Source organism: Paramisgurnus dabryanus, chromosome 24 (genome assembly GCF_030506205.2).
Source record: "Paramisgurnus dabryanus chromosome 24, PD_genome_1.1, whole genome shotgun sequence".
In the NCBI taxonomy this organism is placed as follows: Eukaryota; Metazoa; Chordata; class Actinopteri; order Cypriniformes; family Cobitidae; genus Paramisgurnus; species Paramisgurnus dabryanus.
The window spans coordinates 6899312-6922199 of record NC_133360.1 but is presented as its reverse complement, the minus strand read 5'-3'; the positions used below and the strand labels follow the sequence as shown (position 1 = coordinate 6922199).

General features: G+C 35.4%; 5 protein-coding genes and 1 long non-coding RNA gene across 6 annotated transcripts; all 6 read right to left on the bottom strand.

The window, feature by feature from the left end:
- Positions 1-69: 69 nt before the first annotated feature.
- LOC135721047 (uncharacterized) lies at positions 70-2083 on the bottom strand. The gene is made up of 3 exons (XR_012335949.1): positions 1968-2083; positions 565-672; positions 70-339 (listed from the first exon to the last, which is right to left on the bottom strand). It is a non-coding gene; the product is annotated as an uncharacterized lncRNA (long non-coding RNA).
- A 2181-nt stretch (positions 2084-4264) lies between these two features.
- Positions 4265-7313, bottom strand: LOC135723889 (uncharacterized). Its single transcript, XM_065244455.2, has 3 exons — positions 6903-7313; positions 5364-5853; positions 4265-5110 (listed from the first exon to the last, which is right to left on the bottom strand). The coding sequence occupies exons 1-3, from the start codon at positions 7311-7313 to the stop codon at positions 4485-4487; spliced, it is 1527 nt and encodes a 508-aa protein (XP_065100527.2). The 3' UTR covers positions 4265-4484.
- Positions 7314-7496: 183 nt separating this feature from the next.
- LOC135723922 (uncharacterized) lies at positions 7497-10879 on the bottom strand. The gene is made up of 3 exons (XM_065244457.1): positions 10546-10879; positions 8840-9287; positions 7497-8553 (listed from the first exon to the last, which is right to left on the bottom strand). The coding sequence occupies exons 1-3, from the start codon at positions 10816-10818 to the stop codon at positions 7928-7930; spliced, it is 1347 nt and encodes a 448-aa protein (XP_065100529.1). The 5' UTR covers positions 10819-10879; the 3' UTR covers positions 7497-7927.
- Positions 10880-11108: 229 nt separating this feature from the next.
- LOC135723873 (uncharacterized) lies at positions 11109-16159 on the bottom strand. The gene is made up of 2 exons (XM_065244454.2): positions 15832-16159; positions 11109-12879 (listed from the first exon to the last, which is right to left on the bottom strand). The coding sequence occupies exons 1-2, from the start codon at positions 16096-16098 to the stop codon at positions 11587-11589; spliced, it is 1560 nt and encodes a 519-aa protein (XP_065100526.1). The 5' UTR covers positions 16099-16159; the 3' UTR covers positions 11109-11586.
- A 429-nt stretch (positions 16160-16588) lies between these two features.
- LOC135723905 (uncharacterized) lies at positions 16589-19652 on the bottom strand. Its single transcript, XM_065244456.2, has 3 exons — positions 19320-19652; positions 17658-18120; positions 16589-17416 (listed from the first exon to the last, which is right to left on the bottom strand). The coding sequence occupies exons 1-3, from the start codon at positions 19590-19592 to the stop codon at positions 16791-16793; spliced, it is 1362 nt and encodes a 453-aa protein (XP_065100528.1). The 5' UTR covers positions 19593-19652; the 3' UTR covers positions 16589-16790.
- Positions 19653-19843: 191 nt separating this feature from the next.
- On the bottom strand, positions 19844-22727 carry LOC135721406 (uncharacterized). The gene is made up of 3 exons (XM_065243613.1): positions 22365-22727; positions 21402-21831; positions 19844-21012 (listed from the first exon to the last, which is right to left on the bottom strand). Exons 1-3 carry the CDS (start codon positions 22635-22637, stop codon positions 20387-20389), a joined length of 1329 nt encoding a protein of 442 aa, XP_065099685.1. The 5' UTR covers positions 22638-22727; the 3' UTR covers positions 19844-20386.
- Positions 22728-22888: the final 161 nt, after the last annotated feature.

Here is a 22888-nt window from a genome sequence, read left to right as displayed (position 1 = left end):
CTTTAAATCACTTACGATCGACAGTAACGTTGTATTTCTCAAATGAGTTTTTGATGCTGTAGACCCTTAGTTCGTAAAGTCCACAGTCTGTGATTCTGGTGTTTGTGATGGTGAGAGATCCAGTCTGACTGTCCAGCTTCAGTCTGTCTCCAAACAACATTTTAATGTTATACCTACGAATTTTTTTCTTATAGATTTCAGCTATAAGATCCCCTTCATCTCCAAACATCCACATTATGTGATCATCTATCTGTATGTCAGTAACATTAGTGTGAAGAGTAACATGATCTCCCTTCTTCACTGACACTGACTTCACTTCATCTGTATCACCAAACACACCTATCGAACACAGAAACAGACAGAAACTATTTAGCATAGCAAATAAACATGTTTAAGATTGAATAGGAGCAATACAGAAATTGGAATGCAAAACAAAATTAATATTTCCTCACAGGTTGCATAAATTGCAATGTTATGTAATTAACCTATAGAAAAACATTATATTAGCTTGATGAGTCAGAGCCTACAGTACATGTATATATTATGCAAACAATTACTACATACCAAATAAGCCCAGGAAGAGGAATATGAGGTGGAGAGTCATAGGGTACAAAATCCACATTACGAATGAAGAAACGACGGGGGCCACTGCCTTCAGGTTCTGACTTGCATCTTCAACAAAAAATAAATAAATAAATAAAATAAACATTAATTGAACTATAATTAAATTATTTTATTTTATTTAAATAATTTAATTATAAAAAACTGCAGATAAAATCACAACAGTTGTATATATAAAAATGTGCTTTATTTATCGATCACTTTTTCTCCATCCCTCTGTTTCAGTTTAAATGTGCTTTATATGCACAGAGGTGCCTGTTAATAAAAACAGCAAACCAACAACAACGTAAAAACATCAAAATTTAAACCAAACTACATAATGTAAGAAAGGTGAAGAATATAACCTTGACAGGTAAATAATATTTTTAAAACAGTAAAAATAATAAAAAGAAAAGAAAAAATTATTCATTAAATTTACTCAATTCATTTAAGCTAAACAAAAGTTTTTTATTTCATTTTACTTTACTAGTCTTTTTTTGTTTAAATCCAGCTTAAATAAATTTATTGCAACCACTTACCTTAAAAAAAAAATTGTAAAATGATATAAGTAATTTTTTTAGTGTATGTATTTCTAATAAAAAGTAGCCTACAGTAGAAAAGATATTTAGCAAAATGATATAAAGACAGCTTGGCGTCAGATCATTGTCCATAGTGATGTGAAAGTCACTTATTTATGAATTAGGCTACCACTGTCATTTAACGACTGACTCTTCTCAAAAAAACTAACCATGATCTCGAATTCTTTTAAGGTGCAATCTTGGTAAAACCGGCATACAAAGACATCTTGCCAAGTTCTCAGGGCAGAATTTGTAAAAAACAAAAACATATTTTACTGTCATCATTGATGTAACAGAAAAAAATTAATAAACAGGTCATATCACAAAAAATATATATGACATAAAAACTATATAGGCATACTTGCTATACTACTGACAAAAAGAAGGCTATTTTTACCAAACTACTTTAAACATGCAAGGAAAGAATGACGTAGACGGATGACGGTTTCAGTACTGAACAGCTCCTCTGATGTATCATTTTGAATAGGTAAAGTGCGGATCGGCTGCTCCGTCAAAGGATGTCAGCTATTACCAGAAGTCTGACCTCTACTGTCTTTCCTCTATCGTTATTCAATAAAAATAATTGTTTAATTTAAAAAGGCAACAGAATTAGAAAATGCCATCTACTCTAGTAAATGTTTTTAGGGGGGTGGACGAGGGGATCCACCCAAAAAATTGTTGTTGTTGTTGCTGCTTCAGACGTCCATGATCTTAATATGCCTATACTGAAAAAGTCTGTGCAACTTTAATGTAAATAGAACGAGCAATGAACTTGAAAGGTTTACTTACTTGATGATTCTCTGAAAATCTCTCTCCTCTCTCAAGGACTCAAGCAGACTTTACACTGTAAGTGTTGTCAGGACAGAAAGGGTTGATGATAGGCTACAAAGCCTAATGCAACTTTCAAGTGGGTTGGGTTAACATAATGTGCTGTCACAGAGACCAACAGGCAGATGACATCAAAATACAGCGGGAGTGATTTCTTGATTTACTTTCAAGGCAGGGGCTAACATTAACTCCTAAGGGCCACCAGAGAATATTAACCTGAGTGTGTAGGCTACTGTAATTGGTCTTAATGCCACAAGGTCTGAGTGGTAATATAATAGCAGCACTCAGTGGTCTTTCTTTTATCTAATGCATATTATTTATGAGTAAAGAGTGGAGCTAAGGCAATAAACATTATTTTATTGAGTCAGGAACAGCATTGTGCAGCTCTCTCAAAGTATGGTGAAGTGTCCTTGTAATAGTACATGTTATATAACATACACTTTAAATGTTGCAAAAACAATTTCAAACATCTACAAATTCTTATATTTGGCATAATATAATTTGAGACTAGACTGCAGTAACAGAGTTTACTCTTTTCATTAGATGTGCCATCTAATCCGGGATTTTAGTCCAGTACTAGCCTGATTTAAGTCATTGCGGTAACATGGATACATTGTAATTACTAGTCATGTCAATAACTTTCATAGCAACACAGAATAAATCTAAACATAACAATTTTAATTATATATATATATATATATATATATATATATATATATATATATATATATATATATATAGTTATATATATATATATATATATATATATATATATATAGTGAATTAAAAGTTCTACCGGGCCGCATCAAAGGCATCCTCACCAGCTGCATTACTAGGTTTGAAAAATTGCACCACCCCCCACCTCAAATCCCTGTGGCTTTACACTCCCTTCTCTTCTGGACACGTACAACAACAAATTAACCCGGAAAACACTTAACAGGCTGTTAAGGAAGCTGAACTGTCTCCTCTCTCTAGACAGAGGCACTAAACTGTGGCACTACCTTAACACACACACATCAATCACACAAACTGCACCAGACACTTTTCTACAAATGCTGCTATCCAACCTGCACACTGTTTGCAGTATGTAAATATACAGTACTTTAATGTGACATCTTCTCTTTAAATATCGTATATTATTTGCCAGACTTTGACTTAATTCATAAAAGAACTTAATTTTATATTCTAAAAATAAAAAACGAATTAAAGCAACACTATGTAGTTTCCATGTAAAAATGACTTACAGCTCCCCCATGTGGTTGAAAAGCGCAACAGTGCCTGGTATCAGACACTCTTCTGCAGGCAGGTGGAGGGGCGGGGCTGTGTGCTCTACCCTCCACCGCCACTTTCAGAGTGTGCTTGTAGCAGCTAGGAGGCTGCTCAGGTTGCAGCAACAGTAAAATTTGTCCAGTTAAAAGATGTTCTATCACTGAAATAATTTTAGAGACATTATTTAAAGGTAAAAAAAAAACTACATAGTGTTGCTTTAATAAATTTATTCCAAGAGATAAATCTTGCATCAAACTATTTATCTTATAGATCACACCAGTGAAACTCTTCCCACAAAAAATAAAGTCTGGATTTACTTAAAAATATAGTGCATCATTTTTGCATCCATTTATCGAAATATCTTCTTTCGTGTTCATCAGAAAAAAGAAATTCATACAGGTTTAGAATAACAGCAGTCGATGCAATATTCATTTTTGGGTGAACTATCTCTTAAATGGATACACTTATACATATAAGTGAAATCTAAATAAGTTTAAGTAAAGTAAGTTGTAAAAAGTTTTATTGCATATTTGAATTAGGACTGCAAAACGATTAATTGCGACTAATCGTTTGCAAAATAAAAGTTTTTGTTTATGTGCGTGTGTGTAGTGAGTATAATAATTATGTGTATATAAATATGCATGCATGTTTAATTTTAAGAAAACAAAAATCTATTTATAGATTAGTTATATATTAAGTATTTACAATTATATATAAATATAAAATATGTATATACATTTTTTATTATATATGTATATATCTCTTACATCATATTGATGTAATTTTTCCCATTATATTAAAATATGTTTTTACTTATTTAAGTTAGATTAGATGAATGATAGATAACAACAAAAAATGAACTATTGAAGTGAGGTGTGGCACAATAAAGAATTTAGGGCACCGTTCCCAGAACATTTGTTTATTTTTGAATATACTAACATAAAATTTCTGTAAAAAAAAAACTTTCCATGTGAACCAAAAACAAAGTCACAGAATTAGAAATGTGGTAAGCAGATACATTAGAGTTTTTTTAATCTAATTAATGTATTTATGAAAGCTGTTATTATTTTCAATATACTACAAAAAAAAGAAAACATAAACTTGTGTTTGTGAATGACTTTTTGTCATTTTCACAGTCTGTTGTTCTTCAGCATTGTTCTTCTGATGTGTATTTTAAATTTCCTACGTGATTGAATATCTCTACAGATATTAAAGTTTTCCTGCAGTATGTTTTTTCTGATGAAGTCTCAGGAGAACCGCTTGTGTAAATCCCATATCACACTGGGTGCACTTGTAAGGTTTTTCTCCCGTATGAATTCTCTGGTGTGTCGCCAAATTGTCCTGTCGAGTGAAACTCTTCCCACAAATATTACACGGATAAGGTTTAACTCTGAGGTGAACTTGTTTATGAGCCTTATAGCCCCGGGGATGTGCGAATCTCTTTCCACATTGAGAACACTGATGAGGTTTTTCTCCGGTGTGAACTCTCAGATGAAATTTAAATCCATCGGCTTTAGCAAAGCTCTTCCCACAGTGTTGGCAAAGGAAAGGTTTCTCTCCAGTGTGAACTCTCTCGTGTTGCGTTAAATAATATTTAGAACTAAAACGTTTACCACAGTGTGAACATGGAAAGGGTTGCTCCCCGCTGTGTGTTCTTTCGTGTGACTTTAAAGAACATGAAAGCCTAAAGGTTTTCCCACATATACTGCATTGATACGGTTTCTCCTTGGTGTGTAAACGCACATGGTATTTAACCTTAGTTGTATCGGAAAATCTCTTCTTACAGTATGGACACTTGTGTGGTTTCTCTTCATCAGAAGAGTCATTGATCTCATCTGAAAGAAACACAACAACATTAAAAATAGATTTATTTCACAAACTGCAAACAAGGTGATTTTGTATCATTTTCCACATTCATGACATTCAAAGATTGACATTTGTCGGTTCTTTAAAGTGTTTTATAAAGCTATGCTAATACAAAATTTGATTTTATACCACAGGGCTGCTGAATTCATCTTTCTGATTGGGTGTGCACGATTTCTTGGCATTTACACAATTGCCAATATAGAATAAAAAAGAGAGACGTACCTGAAGGAATACAGTCATCATCATTAGACTCATCCGAAGGAACGAAATCATCATCATCGTCATCATAACGCTTTTTCTTATCTTCTTCATCATCATCATCATCATAATCATCATCATCATCTTCATCATCAGTGTCATCTTCCACTACTATAGTTTCTATTTGTCTCTCCATCAGGTTCCTGCAATCCTTCAGTTGGACTGAAGACGTCTTCTCTGTGGTCTGCAGGATCTCCTGCTGTTCTTCAGCATTACATACGATATCATGAGACCCTTTGGTGGTTTTATCAGTAGATTCATCCTCCTGATCACTGTCTGACTCGCTGTAACAGAGTAAATTGAGATCGAGCTCTGATTCCTGTGTGGGACCGGATGTCTCTTCAGGGAGATGTTTGTCCATCAGTGGCTGATCTTGTTCAACGCTCACTGAATCCAGACTTTCTGAGGAGCTCCCATCAATCACATACACTGAAGTTTCACAACAATCCACATCCTGACAACACAACACACAGTAAGATTATAAATGATATCAACTGAATAAACACACAACTGAACAGCTTTTATTTTTCATGAAATACTTCAAATAGAAATCATACAACCAATATATAAGGTGAAAAAGAATAACACCAACTCCAAGAGTGTACCAAGTTAAATTACATCTAAATAAACCACACCAGCATGGGTTCAATTATCATTATCACTGTCTAAACTGTGCTACTGTATGATGAAACTGAAATTGATATTTCATGAGATGTATTCAAGCGCCTTTGAAAGATCATGTTTCCTTAAAGGGGACACATCATAAAAATCTGACTTTTTTATGTTTAAGTGCTTTAATTGGGTCCCCAGTGCTTCAATCAATTTAGAATATGTAAAAAAGAACAACCCAGTAACTTAGTTTTTGTAAACCATTCTTTGGAAGTATGTAAAAAAATAGGTCATTGACATTTGGCTCCCCTTGTGATGTCAGAAGGGGATAATACCGTCCCTTAATCTGCACTATCCAACCATGGCACTGCCATTTACTGCAGAGATCAACTCATTTGCATTTTAAAGGACACACCCAAAACGACACATTTTTGCTCACACCTATAGAGTAAATGTTAACATGCTATTATAAATTATCTATATGGTATTTTGAGCTAAAACTTTACATACAAAATATTTTAGTTAACTACATGAAAATAAATGTTAATAAACCAACAGAATTACGTTATGTTTTAGTATTTTCAGAAGTAGTTTTCAACTATTACACATATAAACCCCATTAAAATTGATGTAAAAATAATAAGAACGCTACAAAAACCATATATGGTTCAATATCACTTCCGGCCTGAGACGGGTGGCCTGAATTGTGAGGCGCTGCAGCTCGATAAATCTCGACTGTTTAGCCTACGACCCCTCACGTGTGGTCCATCTCCTTTGTGCACCACTCCCCAAAGAAATGCATTACAGAAAAACTTCAAACTTTAGCTAACTGGCTAGCGGCGCCAAATTACGCTTTAAAGTAAAACACACAATAATAAAATAAAACATACTTACAGGTTTTGGTCCAGTATCATCTCGTTGTCCTGATAAAGTTGGAACCGATTCATTTTTCAAGATAAGCATTTGTGCGATACCAGCATTGTACTTTTCACGATTAATGAAGCTGTCCTCCGTAAAATGCGCAGCACAGAGAAATATGTTGGGGTTGTTATGTTCAGAACTCGAGTTAAAAATAAACCTTAACCATTGCTCCCTAATGTTCTCATCTTTAGGAAGGCCATATATAGGAGATTTGCAATCGGGGTGAAAATAACACCGTCTTGACATAGTAAAAAGCACTTTTTTACAACAAATCTTCTCCAGCATGCAAACAACTACGTCGTCTTCTTTTGTTTTATGGCGGTTGTGCGATAAACCAGCTTTAGGTGCACTTGCGCCACCTGCTGGAATGGAGGTGAAGCCCATAAGAAAGAATGGGAGAGACAAATCCTAAATATTAAATCTAAATTATGTTGCGTCTAAATTAATATATATCTTTATTATAAATAATTAGAGATACAGAATTTGAATAAAATATATTTATTATGAATCCTCCTCATTATATATTAAATTATGTGTTTGTGTTTTTTTAGTTAGAGGAACGATAGATAACAACAAAACATTAACTATTTATTTACAATTAACAATAACTCAATTTACAATTGTAAAATAAAGTTAGGGACCGTTGCCAAAACATTTGTTTTTATTTCTGAATACACAGCTACTAATGCTCATGCTAATTAGCTAATGCTAATTTATGTAAAGAAATACAGAAAATACCAATATCACATTATAAATGTCACAGAACCAAAAATGTTGAAAAAAGTCTCACAGCAAATACATTTGAGTTTTACTTAGATCAAATTAAATCTGCTATTACTTTCAATACAGTACAGAAAATACAAATTCTTCTACAAATGTAAAATAGTGTTTGTAACCATTTTTTTTATTAATTTTTGTCATCTTTTCAGTCTGTTCTTTAGCATGTTTCTTCTGATGAGTCTTTAAATGTCCTACATGATTGAATATCTCTCCAGATGTTAAAGTTTTCCTGCAGTATGTTTTTTCTGATGGAGTCTCAGGAGAACCGCTTGTGTAAATCCCATATCACACTGGGTGCACTTGTAAGGTTTGTCTCCCGTATGAATTCTCTGATGTGTCGCCAAATTGTCCTGTCGAGTGAAACTCTTCCCACAAAAACTACACGGATGAGGTTTAACTCCAAGGTGAACTTGTTTATGAGTCTTATAGGTCCCGGGACGCGCGAAGCTCTTTCCACATTGAGAGCACTGATAAGGTTTTTCACCGGTGTGAACTCTCTGATGAAATGTAAGATTCTGATGTTTTGGAAAGCTCTTCCCGCAGTGTTGGCAGAGGAAAGGTTTCTCTCCAGTGTGAACTCTCTCGTGTTGCGTTAAATAATATTTATAATTAAAACGTTTATCACAGTGTGAACATTGAAAGGGTTGCTCCCCGCTGTGTGTTCTTTCGTGCGATTTTAAAGAACATGAAAGCCTAAAGGTTTTCCCACATATACTGCATTGATACGGTTTCTCCTTGGTGTGTAAACGCACATGGTATTTAACCATAGTTATTTTGGAAAATGTCTTCTTACAGTATGGACACTTGTGTGGTTTCTCTTTATCAGAAGATTCATTGATCTGATCTGAAAGAAACACAACAACATTAAAAATAGTTGTTATTTTACTTAAATTTACACAAATGCAAACACAGTAAACAGGGTGATTTTGTATCATTTACCACATTCATGACATTCAAAGATGACATTTGTCGGTTCTTTAAAGTATTTTATAAAGCTATGCTAATACAAAATTTGATTTAATACCACAGGGCTGCTGAATGCTTTATTCTGATTGGTAGAGAAACGTTTGATTTGCACGATTTCTTGGCATTTACAGCAATGCCAAGAAAGAATAAAAAAAGAAACATACCTGAAGGAATACAGTGATTATCATCATCATTAGACTCATCCGAAGGAACGAAATCATCTTCATCGTCATCGTCATCATCATCATCATCAGTGTTATGTTCCTCTTCTATAGTTTCTATTTTTATCTCCATCTGGTTCTTAAAGTCCTCCAGTATGACTGTAGATGTCTTCACTGTGGTCTGCAGGATCTGCTGCTGTTCTTCAGCGTTACAGACAACATTGTAAGTCTCTGTGGCGGTTTTATCATTAGATTCATCCTCCTGATCGCTGTCTGACTCGCTATAACAGAGTAAATTGAGACTGAGCTCTGATTCCTGTGTGGGACCGGATGTCTCTTCAGAGAGATGTTTGTCCATCAGTGGCTGATCTTGTTCGGTGCTCACTGAATCCAGACTGTCTGTGGAGCTCCCATCATTCATATTCAGTGAAGATTCATAACAATCCACATCCTGACAACACAACACACAGTAAGATTATAAATGATATCAGCTGATCAACACACAACTGAACAGCTTTTAGTTTTCACTAAATACTTCAAATAGAAATCGTACAACCAATATATACGCTGAAAAAGAATAACTCCAAGAGTGTACAAAGTTAAATTACACCTTAATAAACCACACCAGCATGGGTTCAATTATTATTATCACTGTCTGAACTGTGCTACTGTATGATCAAACTGCTTGCAAAAAGTGAAATTGATATATCATTAGATGTATTAAAGCACCCGTGAAAGATTATTTTCCGTAAAGGGGACATATGAAGAGTTTCGTTGCAAAACGAGATAACTCCGTTTTTAACATTTTTGTCAAAACATGTTTATTATTATGTTATCATGTTATTATTTTGTTTTATGGTGCTACTTAGCTGTATTTTTTTAAGTTATGAAGGTTTAAATCAAAACAAACCAACTGCAGTTGAATTGATATTAATTGGAATGCACAATCAACAGAGTTATCTCGTTTTGCAACGAAACTCTTCATATCATGAAAATGATCTGACTTTTTTCATGTTTAAGTGCTATAATTGGGTCCCCAGTGCTTCTATCAACTTAGAAAATGTGCTTAAGTTCAACCCAGTAACTTCGTTTTGGTAAACCATTCTTTGGAAGTATGTAAAAAAATAGGTCATTGACATTTGACTCCCCTTGTGATGTCAGAAGGGGATAATATCGTCACTTAATCTGCACTATCCAATCACGGCACTGCCATTTACTGGTAATTTTAACGTGTTAATAATAATAAATAATCTATATGATATTTTGAGCTAAAACGTCACATACGTACTATGGAAACACTTTAGTTAACTACATAAAAATAAATGTAAATAAATCCACAGATAAATAGTTACATTATGTTTTAGTATTTTCAGATATTGTTTTCAAATATTATCCATACAAATCCAAAAAAATATGTAAAAATAAGAACGCTACAAAAACCATATATGGTTCAACATCACTTCCGGCCTCAGACGGGTGGCCTGAATTGTGAGGCGCTGCAGCTGGATAAATCTCAACTGCTCACTTCCGGCCTCAGACGGGTGGCCTGAATTGTAAGGCGCTGCAGCTGGATAAATCTCAACTGCTCAGCCTACGACCCCTCACCTGTGGTCCATCTCCTAAAAACTTCAATCTATAGCTAACTGGCTAGCTGTGCCAAATTACGCTTGAAAGTAAAAATATATAATTACAAAATAAAACATACTTACAGATTTTGGTCCATTATCAGCAGGTTGTCCTGATAAAGTGGGAACTGATTCATTTTTCAAGATAAGCATTTGTGCGATACCAGCATTGTACTCTTCACGATTAATGAAGCTGTCCTCCGTAAAATGCGCAGCACAGAGAAATATGTTGGGGTTGTTATGTTCAGAACTCGAGTTAAAAATAAAATTTAACCATTGCTCCCTAATTTTGTCATCTTTAGGAAGACCATATATAGGAGATTTGCAGTCGGGGTGAAAATAACACCGTGTTGACATGGTAAAATGGACTTTATTACAACTCTTCTCTAGCAAGCCAACGAACTACGTCTTCTTCTTTGGTTTTATAGCGGTTGTTTGTAAACCAGCTCTGGGTGCACTTCCGCCACCTGCTGGAGTGGAGTTGAAGCCCATAAGGAAGAACGGGAGAGACAAATCCTAAATATTAAATCTAAATTATGTTGCGTCTAAATTAATATATACCTTTATTATAAATAATTAGAGATACAGAATTTGAATCAAATATATTTATTATAAATCCTCCTCATTATATATTTAATGATGTGAGATTTATTAGTTAGAGAAATGATAGATAACAACAAAACATTAACTATTTATTTACAATTTACAATGACTCAATTTACAATTGAGAATAAAGTTAGGGACCGTTGCCAAAACATTTCTTTTATGTCTTAATATACAGGAACTAATGCTCAATTTATGAAAAGAAAACTTTCTGGCTGTACCAAATAATGTATTTATAATGTATATGTATAAAATAAAATTTTTATAAACTGTAAAAAATACAGAAAATATCACATTATAAATGTCACAGAACCAGAAATGTTGAAAAAAGTCTCACAGCAAATACATCTGATTTTTAATTAAATCTGCTATTATTTTCAATACAGTACAGAAAATACAAAGCCTTCTACAAATAGTGTTTGTAACCTTTTTTATTTTTTATTAATTTTTCAGTCTGTTCTTTAGCATGTTTCTTCTGATGAGTCTTTAAATGTCCTACATGACTGAATATCTTTACAGATATTAAGGTTTTTCTCCATGGTGTTTTTTCTGATGGGCTCTCAGGAGAACCGCTTGTGTAAATCCCTTATCACATTCAGTGCACTTGTAAGGTTTTTCTCCCGTATGAATTCTCTGATGTGTCAATAAATTGTCCCGTCGAGTGAAACTCTTTCCACAAACATTACACGGATAAGGTTTAACTCCAGTGTGAACTTGCAGGTGAAGCTTATAACCCCGGGGATGCGCGAAGCTCTTTTCACATTCAGAGCACTGATAAGGTTTTTCTCCGGTGTGAACTCTTTGATGCAATTTTAAAGCACTGGTATTTGAGAAGCCGTTCCCACATTGTTTGCAGATGTACGGTTTCTCTCCAGTGTGAACTCTCTCGTGTGTAACCAAATTGTCCTGCCGATTGAAACTCTTCCCACAAAAATCACACTGGTATGGTTTAACTCCAGTGTGAACTCGTTGATGAAGCTTAAAGGCTTGGTAACGTGCGAAGCTCTTTTCACATTGGGAGCATTGATACGGTTTTTCTCCGGTGTGAACTCTCTGATGAATTTTTAAACCATTGTTATTAGAGAAGCTCTTTCCACAGTGTTGGCACAGGTACGGTTTCTCTCCGGTGTGAACTCTCTCGTGTTGTGTTAGCATATGTTTATTACTAAAACGTTTCTCACAGTGTGAACATGGAAAGGGTTTCTCCTCACTGTGTGTTAATTCGTGTTTTTTAAAAGAACGTAAAAACTTAAAAGTTTTTCCACAAACGCTGCATCGATACGGTTTCTCCTGGGTGTGTAAAAGCACATGTGACTTAACCTGACTTGCATCGGAAAATCTCTTCTTGCAGTATGGACACTTGTGTGGTTTTTCTTCATCAGAAGATTCATTGACATCTAAAGGCTCATCCGAGGGAACAAAATCATCATCATCATCATCATGATCCTCATCTTCATCATTCTCAGTGTCACATTCCTCTTTTATAGTTTCTATTTTTATCTCCATCAGGTTCCTGCAGTCCTCCAGTTGGACTGAACACGTCTTCACTGTGGTCTGCAGGATCTCCTGCTGTTCTTCAGCTTTACAGACGATATCATAAGACTCTTGTTCAGTAGATTCATCCTCCTGATCGCTGTCTGACTCGCTGTAACAGAGTAAAGTGAGATCGAGCTCTGATTCCTGTGTTGGACCGGTTGTCCCTTCAGCGAGATGTCTGTCCATCAGTAGCTGATCTTGGTTGGTGCTCACTGAATTCAGACTTTTTGAGGAGCTCCCATCAGTCAAATACACTGAAGATTCACAACAATCCACATCCTGCAACACAACACACAATAAGATTATAAATGATATCAGCTGAATCAACACATAACTGTACAGTTTTAAGTTTTTACTAAATACTTGATGTTTGTGTCTGTTATGTCAAGCTCTCAAACTTTAACACTTTGCTGTTGTTTGTATAATAGTGGCCTCTAATACAGATTGTTTAAACATCTTTCACATTTTATTTTTAAACATTAAACCTAATGTTTTTACAGTTTTATTTTTGCTAATGGTTCATTATTTTTTGCCTGGGTGTTGAAAATATGTATTTGTGTTAAAACCACATTCGTTTTAGTTTTCATATGTTTTTTAACGCATAGTTCAAACATTTATTGTTTTATGGTGTGTAAAAATAAAAATAAAAATCTAGAGCACCTAATTGTATTTACTTTGTCAAAGATAATATGCATGATATGCCTTTTTTGTATTTCATCCCTTGTACACATGCTATAATCCTTACCGTGGGTTCACACCAGCCGCGTTTAAGGCATCAAATTCGCATGTACCACGCCTAGTTTGCCGCTTGAACAGTTTGACCGTGGGTTTACACCAGACGCGAGTTCAACAATTTGCGCGAGTAGATTACATACAAAGTCAATGCAAAGACGCGATCAGACGCGTCCACGAAAACACGCGCTATTCGCCTCAAACGCGTCTTCGCCCAAGTTGAAAATATTCGCCTCAAACGCGTCTTCGCCCAAGTTGAAAATATTCAACTTGAGCGGAAAATTCGCAAGACACGAAGTTAAAGCAAACCGAAGAGGTTTTTTTACCTTAAAATAACGTTTCCAAAAAAGTTTCCGTGGTTCATCCCCTCAAAACAGGGTGAATGGCACTTTCACATTCGCTTTGCAGCCCTCTATCGGCCAAAACCGCACTAAAGAAGTTTCCAACCGTCGGGGTAGTGGTCCTGTAGTTCGAGTGAAAACTACAAAAACCTGCTTTACGGCAGACCTACAATCCAATCAGAGCCAGCTATGCTGCAGTATTTACGACAGTGGTAATGAACAATTACGCTTCTAACCTGTAGGGGGAGCAAAGAGCAATAAGTCTTAAGTGTTGCTTTAAATCCTGCGAGTAATCTAGAGCGAGTAACACGATTCCCCGGGTTTGGTGTGTACGTAGCATGATTTTACTCGCTTCATTCGCCCATGAAATTCTAGTCATTGAGACATTCACGCGGAAGATCGCGTCATGGGAGGGGCTTCTGCGACTCTGCTCGTTTCCTGTAACCACGTCACTACTAGAGCAAGGTCCTGATTGGTTAACGTGCACGTTTTTCTGCCAAAGTTCACATTTTCAACTTGTGCATTTGCTGTGACAACGCTCAATTCGCGCAAATGAGGTGGAATCGCGTGTACCGTGCCGCACTAAACGGCTCATTAGCGTTGCAAGACCTCCAGAACGTGCGTCAACGTGTCTTGACATTCACTTAACATTGAAATAACTCGCACTTGACGACTCTACCGCAGCTGGTGTGAAAGCAGCATTAGAGAAAAATAATAATGTTGTGTTAACACCAGCCACAGTAGAGGCGGCAAAAATGTGCTATTCGTGCTATAATTGGACGCTTCATTCGCACGTGAAATTCTAGTCATTCAAGAAATTTACGTGGAAATTCGTATAATGGGAGGTGCTTCTGCGACTCTGCTGAGACTCTGTCACTCCGCTTGCTTCCTGTAATCACATCACTACTACAGAAAGGTCCTAGTTGGTTAATGCGGCAAGGAAATCCACAGAAATTCAGATTATTCAAGTTGCGCGTTTCCCGCGCCATTCACACAGCGGCGCAGTAAATGCAGCATAACACCAACTTCAACAGTGTAGTACACCAAGTTAAATTACATTTTAATAAACCACACCAGCACGGTTTCAATTATCCAAGAAGGTATGGATATCTTGTATTGTGTGTGTAATATATGTATTGTGGACCAGCACTGCATTATCACTGTCTATACTGTGCTAAGATCAACCCAGTAACTTAGTTTTGGTAAACCATTCTCTGCAAGCATGTGAAAAAATAGGTAATTGAAATTTGGCTCCCCTTGAGATATCAGATGGGGATCTTATTATAATAATACCACCACTTAATCTGCATTGTCCAACCACAACACTGCCACTTAGTGCAGAGATCAAGTAATTTGCATTTAAAAGGACACACCCAAAAACGGCACATTTTTGCTCACACCTATATACAAATTGGCAATTTTAACATTTTATAATAAAGTATCTATATTATTATTGTTATTCTATATTTTGAGCTAAACATTCAAATTAATCTTTATCTCTGTATTTTGTGTAGAAAATGTTTGTTCATATGAAAATTACAAGTATAATGTATAATGTAAACAAAGTTTGACATTAAACTTTTATACCCGGTATCTTTAAGTATTTGTTACCTAATAAACATTTAGATACTGATGATGAACATGAAGTAAATATTATATCTTAATTGTCTAATGGAAAACACTATGCAATGATGTTGCATTAGTAAACTACATAAAAATAAATGTTAATACATCAACATATATAATTATATTTTAGTATTTTCAGATATTGTTTTGAAATATTATACAAATAAATCGCATTACAAAAACACTATATGGTTCAACATCACTTCCGGCCTGAGACGGGTGGCCTAGATTGTGTGGGCGCTGCGGGATTGCAGCTGGATTGCAGCTGGATATATCTCAACTGTTCAGCCTAATGAACGAGAATTATGAGTCAATAGATTGCGTGAAAGAGAACGATTCGTTCACCTAAAAGATTCGTTCAAAAGAACGATTCGCTCACGAACGTAACATCACTACAGCCTACGCCCCCTCACGTGTGCTCCATCTCCTTTGTGCCCTACTACCCAAATAAAATTCATGACATATAAACGTCAATCTTTAGTTAACTGTCTAGCAACTGAAAACATATAATTATAGAATAAAACATACTTACAGGTTTTGGTCCTTCAGGTTGTCCTGATAAAGTAGGAACTGATTCATTTTTCAAGATAAGCATTTGTGTGATACCAGCATTGTACTCTTCACGATTAATGAAGCTGTCCTCCGTAAAATGCGCAGCACAGAGAAATATGTTGGGGTTGTTATGTTCAGAACTCGAGTTAAAAATAAAATTTAACCATTGCTTCCTAATTTTCTCATCCTTGGGAAGGCCATATATAGGAGATTTGCAGTCGGGGTGAAAATAACACCGTCTTGACATGGTAAAAAGCACTTTATTACAACAATCTTCTCAAGCTGGCCAACAACTACGTCTTCTTCTTTGATTTTTATAGCGGTTGTTTGTAAACCAGCTTTAGGCGCACTTGCGCCACCTGCTGGAATGGAGGTGAAGCGCATAAGGAGGAACGGGAGAAACAAATCCTAAATATTAAATCTAAATTATGTTGCTTCTAAATTATAATACTTAAGATAATAAAAAATAATTACAGGTACAGAATTTGAATTAAATATATTTATTATGAATCCTCATCATTATATTAAATGATGTCTTTGAGTTTTTTGTTTGTTTGAGGAATATGATAACAACACCTGACACCAGATTAACTATTTACAATCAAGAATAAAGTTAGGTGACCATTCCCAGATGTATTTATAATGTATATGTATAAAATTACCAATATGTATAGAAAATACCAGTATCACATTATTAATGTCACAGAACAAGAAATGTAGATAAAACAAAAACAACAAATACATCAGAGTTTTAATTGAATCCAATTAAATCTGCTATTATTTTCAATACAGTACAGAAAATACAAAGTCTTCCATAAATGTAAAATAATGTTTGTAACCATGATTTTTTATTTGTTTTTGTCATTTTCAGTTTGTTCTTCAGCATGTTTCTTCTTTTGAGTCTTTTAAAATGTCCTACATGATTGAATATCTCTACAGTTAAGGTTTCTCTCCAGTATGTTTTTTCTGATGGAGTCTCAGGAGAACCGCTTGGGTGAATCCCTTATCACACTGAGTGCACTTGTAAGGTTTTTCTCCCGTATGAATTCTCCGGTGTGTTGCCAAATTGTCCTGTCGAGTGAAATTCTTCCCACAAAACTCACACTGATAAGGTTTTACTCCAGTGTGAACTTGCCGATGAAGCTTAAAGGTCTGGTAACGTGCGAAGCTCTTTTCACATTGAGTGCATTGATAAGGTTTTTCTCCGGTGTGAACTCTCTGATGAATTCTGAAACCATTGGTATTAGAGAAGCTCTTTCCGCAGTGTTGGCAGAGGAAAGGTTTCTCTCCGGTGTGAACTCTAATATGTTTTGTTAGACTATGTTTGTTATTGAAACCTTTATCACAGTGTGTACATGGAAAGGGTTTCTCCTCACTGTGTGTTAATTCGTGTAAGGTTAAAGAACGTAAAACCTTAAAAGTTTTTCCACATACACTGCATTGATACGGTTTCTCCTTGGTGTGTAAAACCACATGTGACTTAACCTGACTTGTACTGGAAAATCTCTTCTTACAGTATGGACACTTGTGTGGTTTTTCTTCATCAGAAGATTCATTGATCTCATCTGAAAGAAAAAGAACAGCATTGAAAATAGTTTTTATTTTTTACTTTACACTAACTGCAAACGCAAAAAACGAGAAGGTGATCATTTTCCACATTCGCAAGACATTGAAAGATGACGTTTGTCAAAGTTTTATAAAGCTATGCTAATACAAAATGTAATTCAATACCACAGGGCTGCTGAATGCTCTTTACCGAAACAGGAATTTACACCAATGCCAAGAAAGAATAAAAATGAGACATACCTGAAGGAATACAGTGATCATTATCGTCATCATAAGGCTCATCCGAAGGAACAAAATCATCATCATCATCATCACACTTATCTTCTTTATCATCATCATCATCTTGTTCATCATCATCATCGTCGGTTTCTATTTTTTTCTCCAATAGGTTTCTGCAGTCCTCCAGTTGGACTGAACACGTCTTCAGCGTGGTCTGCATTATCTGCTGCTGTTCTTCATCGTTACAGACGATAACCTGAAAGTCTCTGGTGGTTTGTTCAGAGGATTCATCCTCCTGATCACTGTCTGACTCACTGTAACAGAGTAAAGTAAGACTGAGCTCTGATTCCTGTGTGGGACCGGATGTCTCTTCAGAGAGATGTTTGTCCATCAGTGTCTGATCTTGTTCGGTGCTCACTGAATTCAGACTTTTTGAGGAGCTCCCATCAGTCACATACACTGAAGATTCACAACAATCCAGATCCTGACAACACAACACACACAATTAGATTATAAATGATATCAGCTGACAAACAACTGACCCACTAAATAACTTTTTGACATACATTTGTATTACGGTCAGTGACAAAAACTTGTTTTAAAAACATGCATCAGGTTTATTTCAAATGCACAGTGTATATATGTTAATTTTATGCAATAAAAAGACTGGATGGACCTGAAAATGTCAAATGGTGTAACCGCCAATTGCACCAAAGAGTGCGAAATATTACATATTTTAACCACCCTGATGGCATGTAAGTGTAATCTTCATCATCATAAAAAATTATAATTTTAAAATATCATTTTATTAGATATTTCTAAATATAATTTTTAATGCCTTTTTGTAATATTTGTCCTGACATATGCTGAAAACAGCTCCGTTTTTATAAATAATCGTTGACAAATTATGTAAAATCTATGAAAAAAATCATATTACACTAAACTAGATGATTATATTTTATTCCACATTTTTTATTAATATATTTATACTAGTTACACCAATTGACACAGATTGGTTACACCACACTGACATTTTTGCAATTACCGCCCAAATATTCTTTCAAAATGAAATAAAACCAGAAATTTTAGACTTGGTCCTTAAAAAAGAAAATGTATTCAAGTAATCTGCAAATATATTTGAAATTTTAACCCTTTTACATTTAATTGAACCATATGGACCCAACATAATTAACGTCACGTCATTGACCCATTAATATGAATTGTATTGAGTTTAGTTTTATTTGCAGTAGCAGTGCCGAGGAAATTATCCGAGTTATGTTTATTTGTCCAAATAGTCCAGTTTCAAAACAAACAAAGATCAAACAATACCCAAATAAATGAATAGAAATGCTGTTTTGCAGGTACACAGCTCATTCACGCGTTATTACCATAGGTAACTACAGAGAGCCGCCGCAGAGAGATGCGCGCATGCCCGGAGAAAGCAAGACCTCGCGCTCGCAGGGCAATACAGTGCAAAAAAAAACACTCGCTTTAAGGGTCTTAAAAGTTTGCTAAATCTTGTGACAAAGTCATTGCGTCCAAAACATTAAAGAACCAATCTAAATCCTCTGGAGATGTGTATTACAACCTATTGCGACTGGCCCTGTCGTGTGCAAATGGCTCTGATCTCCGTTCATATATATTTTTTTCATTATCTCGCATCACAAAATAAAGCATACTTACAGGTTTTGGTCCATTATCAGCAGGCTGTCCTGATAAAGTGGGAACAGATTCATTTTTCAGTATAAGCATTTGTGCGATACCAGCATTGTATTCTTCACGATTAATGAAGCTGTCCTCCGTAAAATGCGCAGCACAGAGAAATATGTTGGGGTTGTTATGTTCAGAACTCGAGTTAAAAATAAAATTTAACCATTGCTGCCTAATTTTGTCATCCTTGGGAAGGCCATATATAGGAGATTTGCAGTCGGGGTGAAAATAACACCGTCTTGACATGATAAAATGGACTTTATTACAACAACTCTTCTCTAACAGGCCAACAAACTACGTCTTCTTTTTTTGTTTTGTGGCGGTTGTTTGGTAAACCAGCTCGGGGTGCATTTGCGCCACCTGCTGGAATGGAGGTGAAGCTCATATTGAGGAACCGGAGGAAAAATCCTAAATATTAAATCTTAAATGGTGAAAAATTTAATTTTTTATTGCATACAATTTACATAAATACACTCTGTGCATTGAAATAATAATAGAAAATAATTACAGATACAGAATTTGAATAAAAAATGTATTATGAACCCCCCTCATTATATTAAATTATGTGTTTGAGGTTTTTTTTAGTTAGAGGAATGATAGATAACAACACAACATTAACTATTTAAATCAAGAATTAAGTTACGGACCATTCCCAGAATTTTTTTTCCATTAATATACACGTACTAACATTAAATTTGTGTAATAAAACCTTCCTGGTGAACAAAAAAAAAAACTGAAAAATGTATTTATAATGTATATGTATAAAATTAAATACACATACATGCATTAACATAAAAAAAATCACATTATAAATGTAACAGAACTAGAAATGTACAAAAATTCTTACAGCAAATACATCTGATTTTTAATTAAATCTGCTATTATTTTCAATACAGTACAGAAAATACAAAGTCTTCTACAAAATGTAAAATAGTGTTTGTAACAATCTTTTATATTAGTTATTTGTCATTTTCACAATTTGTTCTTCAGCATGATGAGTTTTTTAAAGGTCCTAAATGAATGAAAATCTCCCAAAGATGTTAAGGTTTTCCTGCAGTATGTTTTTTCTGATGGAGTCTCAGGAGAACCGCTTGTGTAAATCCCAAATCACACTGAGTGCACTTGTAAGGTTTTTCTCCCGTATGAATTCTCTGATGTGTCGATAAATTGTCCCGTCGAGTGAAACTCTTCCCACAAAAACTACACTGATAAGGTTTCACTCCAGTGTGAGCTCGCCGATGAAGCCTATAGGCCTCGGGACGTGCGAAGCTCTTTTCACATTGAGAGCACTGATAAGGTTTTTCTCCGGTGTGAACTCTCAGATGAACTCTAAAAGAATGAGATTTAGAGAAGCTCTTCCCACAGTCTTGGCACAGGTACGGTTTCTCTCCGGTGTGAACTCTCTCGTGGACCATCACACGGTTTTTATTACTAAAACGTTTATCACAGTGTGAACATGGAAAGGGTTTCTCCGCCCTGTGTGTTATTTCGTGGGCCCTCAAAGAACGTAAAAGCCTAAAGGTTTTTCCACATATGCTGCATTGATACGTTTTCTCTTCAGTGTGTAGACGCACATGTGACTTAACCTTCAATGCATCAGGAAATCTCTTCTTACAGTATGGACACTTGTGCGTTTTTGCTTCATCAGAAGATCCATTGATCTCATCTGAAAGAAACACATTAGCATTGAAAATATTTTTTTTTAATTTAAATTTACACAAACTGCAAACATAATAAACAAGAAGTAATCTACTTGTTGCTTATTTAGCTTTTTATTAGAAAATAAATACTATAAAATAACTCTGTTGGTATTTATTCAGTGCGAAAGTTTACCGGAAGTTACATTTGTTCAACAAAAGCCGTTTGTTTATGTTGTTACTGCCGAAACCATCTATAGTGCAAGCTTGAAATTCGACTCATTTTTGCTTTCCAGCATTCACGTGTGAATAAAAAGAGGTCCCATTGAAATAAATGACCTTTTTTAATACATTTTTTATGCCATGAACCAAAACAGTAATTAACACCAAAGCAAAGAAAGTATAAAAAAAAACATACCTGAAGGAATACAGTGATTGTCAAAATCATCATCTTCATCATAACGCTTATTCTTATCTTCTTCTTTATCATCGTCCTCAGTGTCACATTCCTCTTCTATAGTTTCTATTTTTATCTCCATCAGGTTCGTGCAATCCTCCAGTTGGACTGAACACGTCTTCACTGTGGTCTGCAGGATCTCCTGCTGTTCTTTAGCGTTACAGACAATATCATGAGACTCTTTGGTGCTTTTATCATTAGATTCATCCTCCTGATCGCTGTCTGACTCGCTATAACAAAGTAAAGTGAGACCGAGCTCTGATTCCTGTGTGGGACCGGATGAGAGCCGTCTGTCCATCAGTAGCTGATCTTGGTGTATGCTCACTGAATCCAGACTGTCTGTGGAGCTCCCATCAGTCACATAGACTGAAGTTTCACAACAATCCACATCCTGACAACACATAACACACACACACAGTAAGATTATAAATGTTATAAGCTGATCAACACACAACTGACCCAAACACTACGTATTTTAACATATTCACATGTGGCCTTTTCTCAGTCGGAAGGCTGCAGCCTCCGGAGGTCGCCTTTGTGGGGTGCATACGTCATCAAGGCGGTCTTATTTCACAATATTAACAATAAGAAAGTTGACTATTATTTTTAGTTAATCGTATGAATTGCGAATGTAATGCTTAGTTAACTAAAATAAACCAGGCTTGATGACGTATGCAGACTGAATATGCGACGTCCGCAGGCTGCAGCGTTAAGATTAAGATACTATTGTTGTGGTTCTCAAGGTTTTTTAAGAATACGCCCCCTCACGTTGGGTCCATCTCCTCTGTGCTTCACTCCCAAAGACAATTCATGACATAAGTTAACGCTCTCAAACTTATACATTTTATTCTTATTAAACTATCTTTAGCTAACTTTAACTGGCTAGCGGCGCCAAATTATGCATTAAACATAAAGCATACTTACAGAGTTTGGTCCATTATCATCACGTTGTCCTGATAAAGTAGGAACTGATTCCTTTTTCAGGTTAAGCATTTGTGCGATACCAGCATTGTATTCTTCACGATTAATGAAGCTGTCCTCCGTAAAATGCGCAGCACAGAGAAATATGTTGGGGTTGTTATGTTCAGAACTCGAGTTAAAAATAAAACTTAACCATTGCTCCCTAATTTTGTCATCCTTGGGAAGGCCATATATAGGAGATTTGCAGTCGGGGTGAAAATAACACCGTCTTGACATGATAAAATTGACTTTTTTTACAACAACTCTTCTCCAGTATGCAAACAACTACGTCTTCTTCTTTGGTTTTATGGCGGTTGTTTGGTAATCGAGCTTTAGGTGCACTTGCGCCACCTGTTGGAATGGAAGTAAATCCTATGAGGAGGAACGGAAGAAACAAATCTTAAAATATTAAAATCTTAATTATATTGCTTCTAAATTATTATTATTGAGGTAATTATTTTTTTTATTAAATTAAATGACGCGTTTGA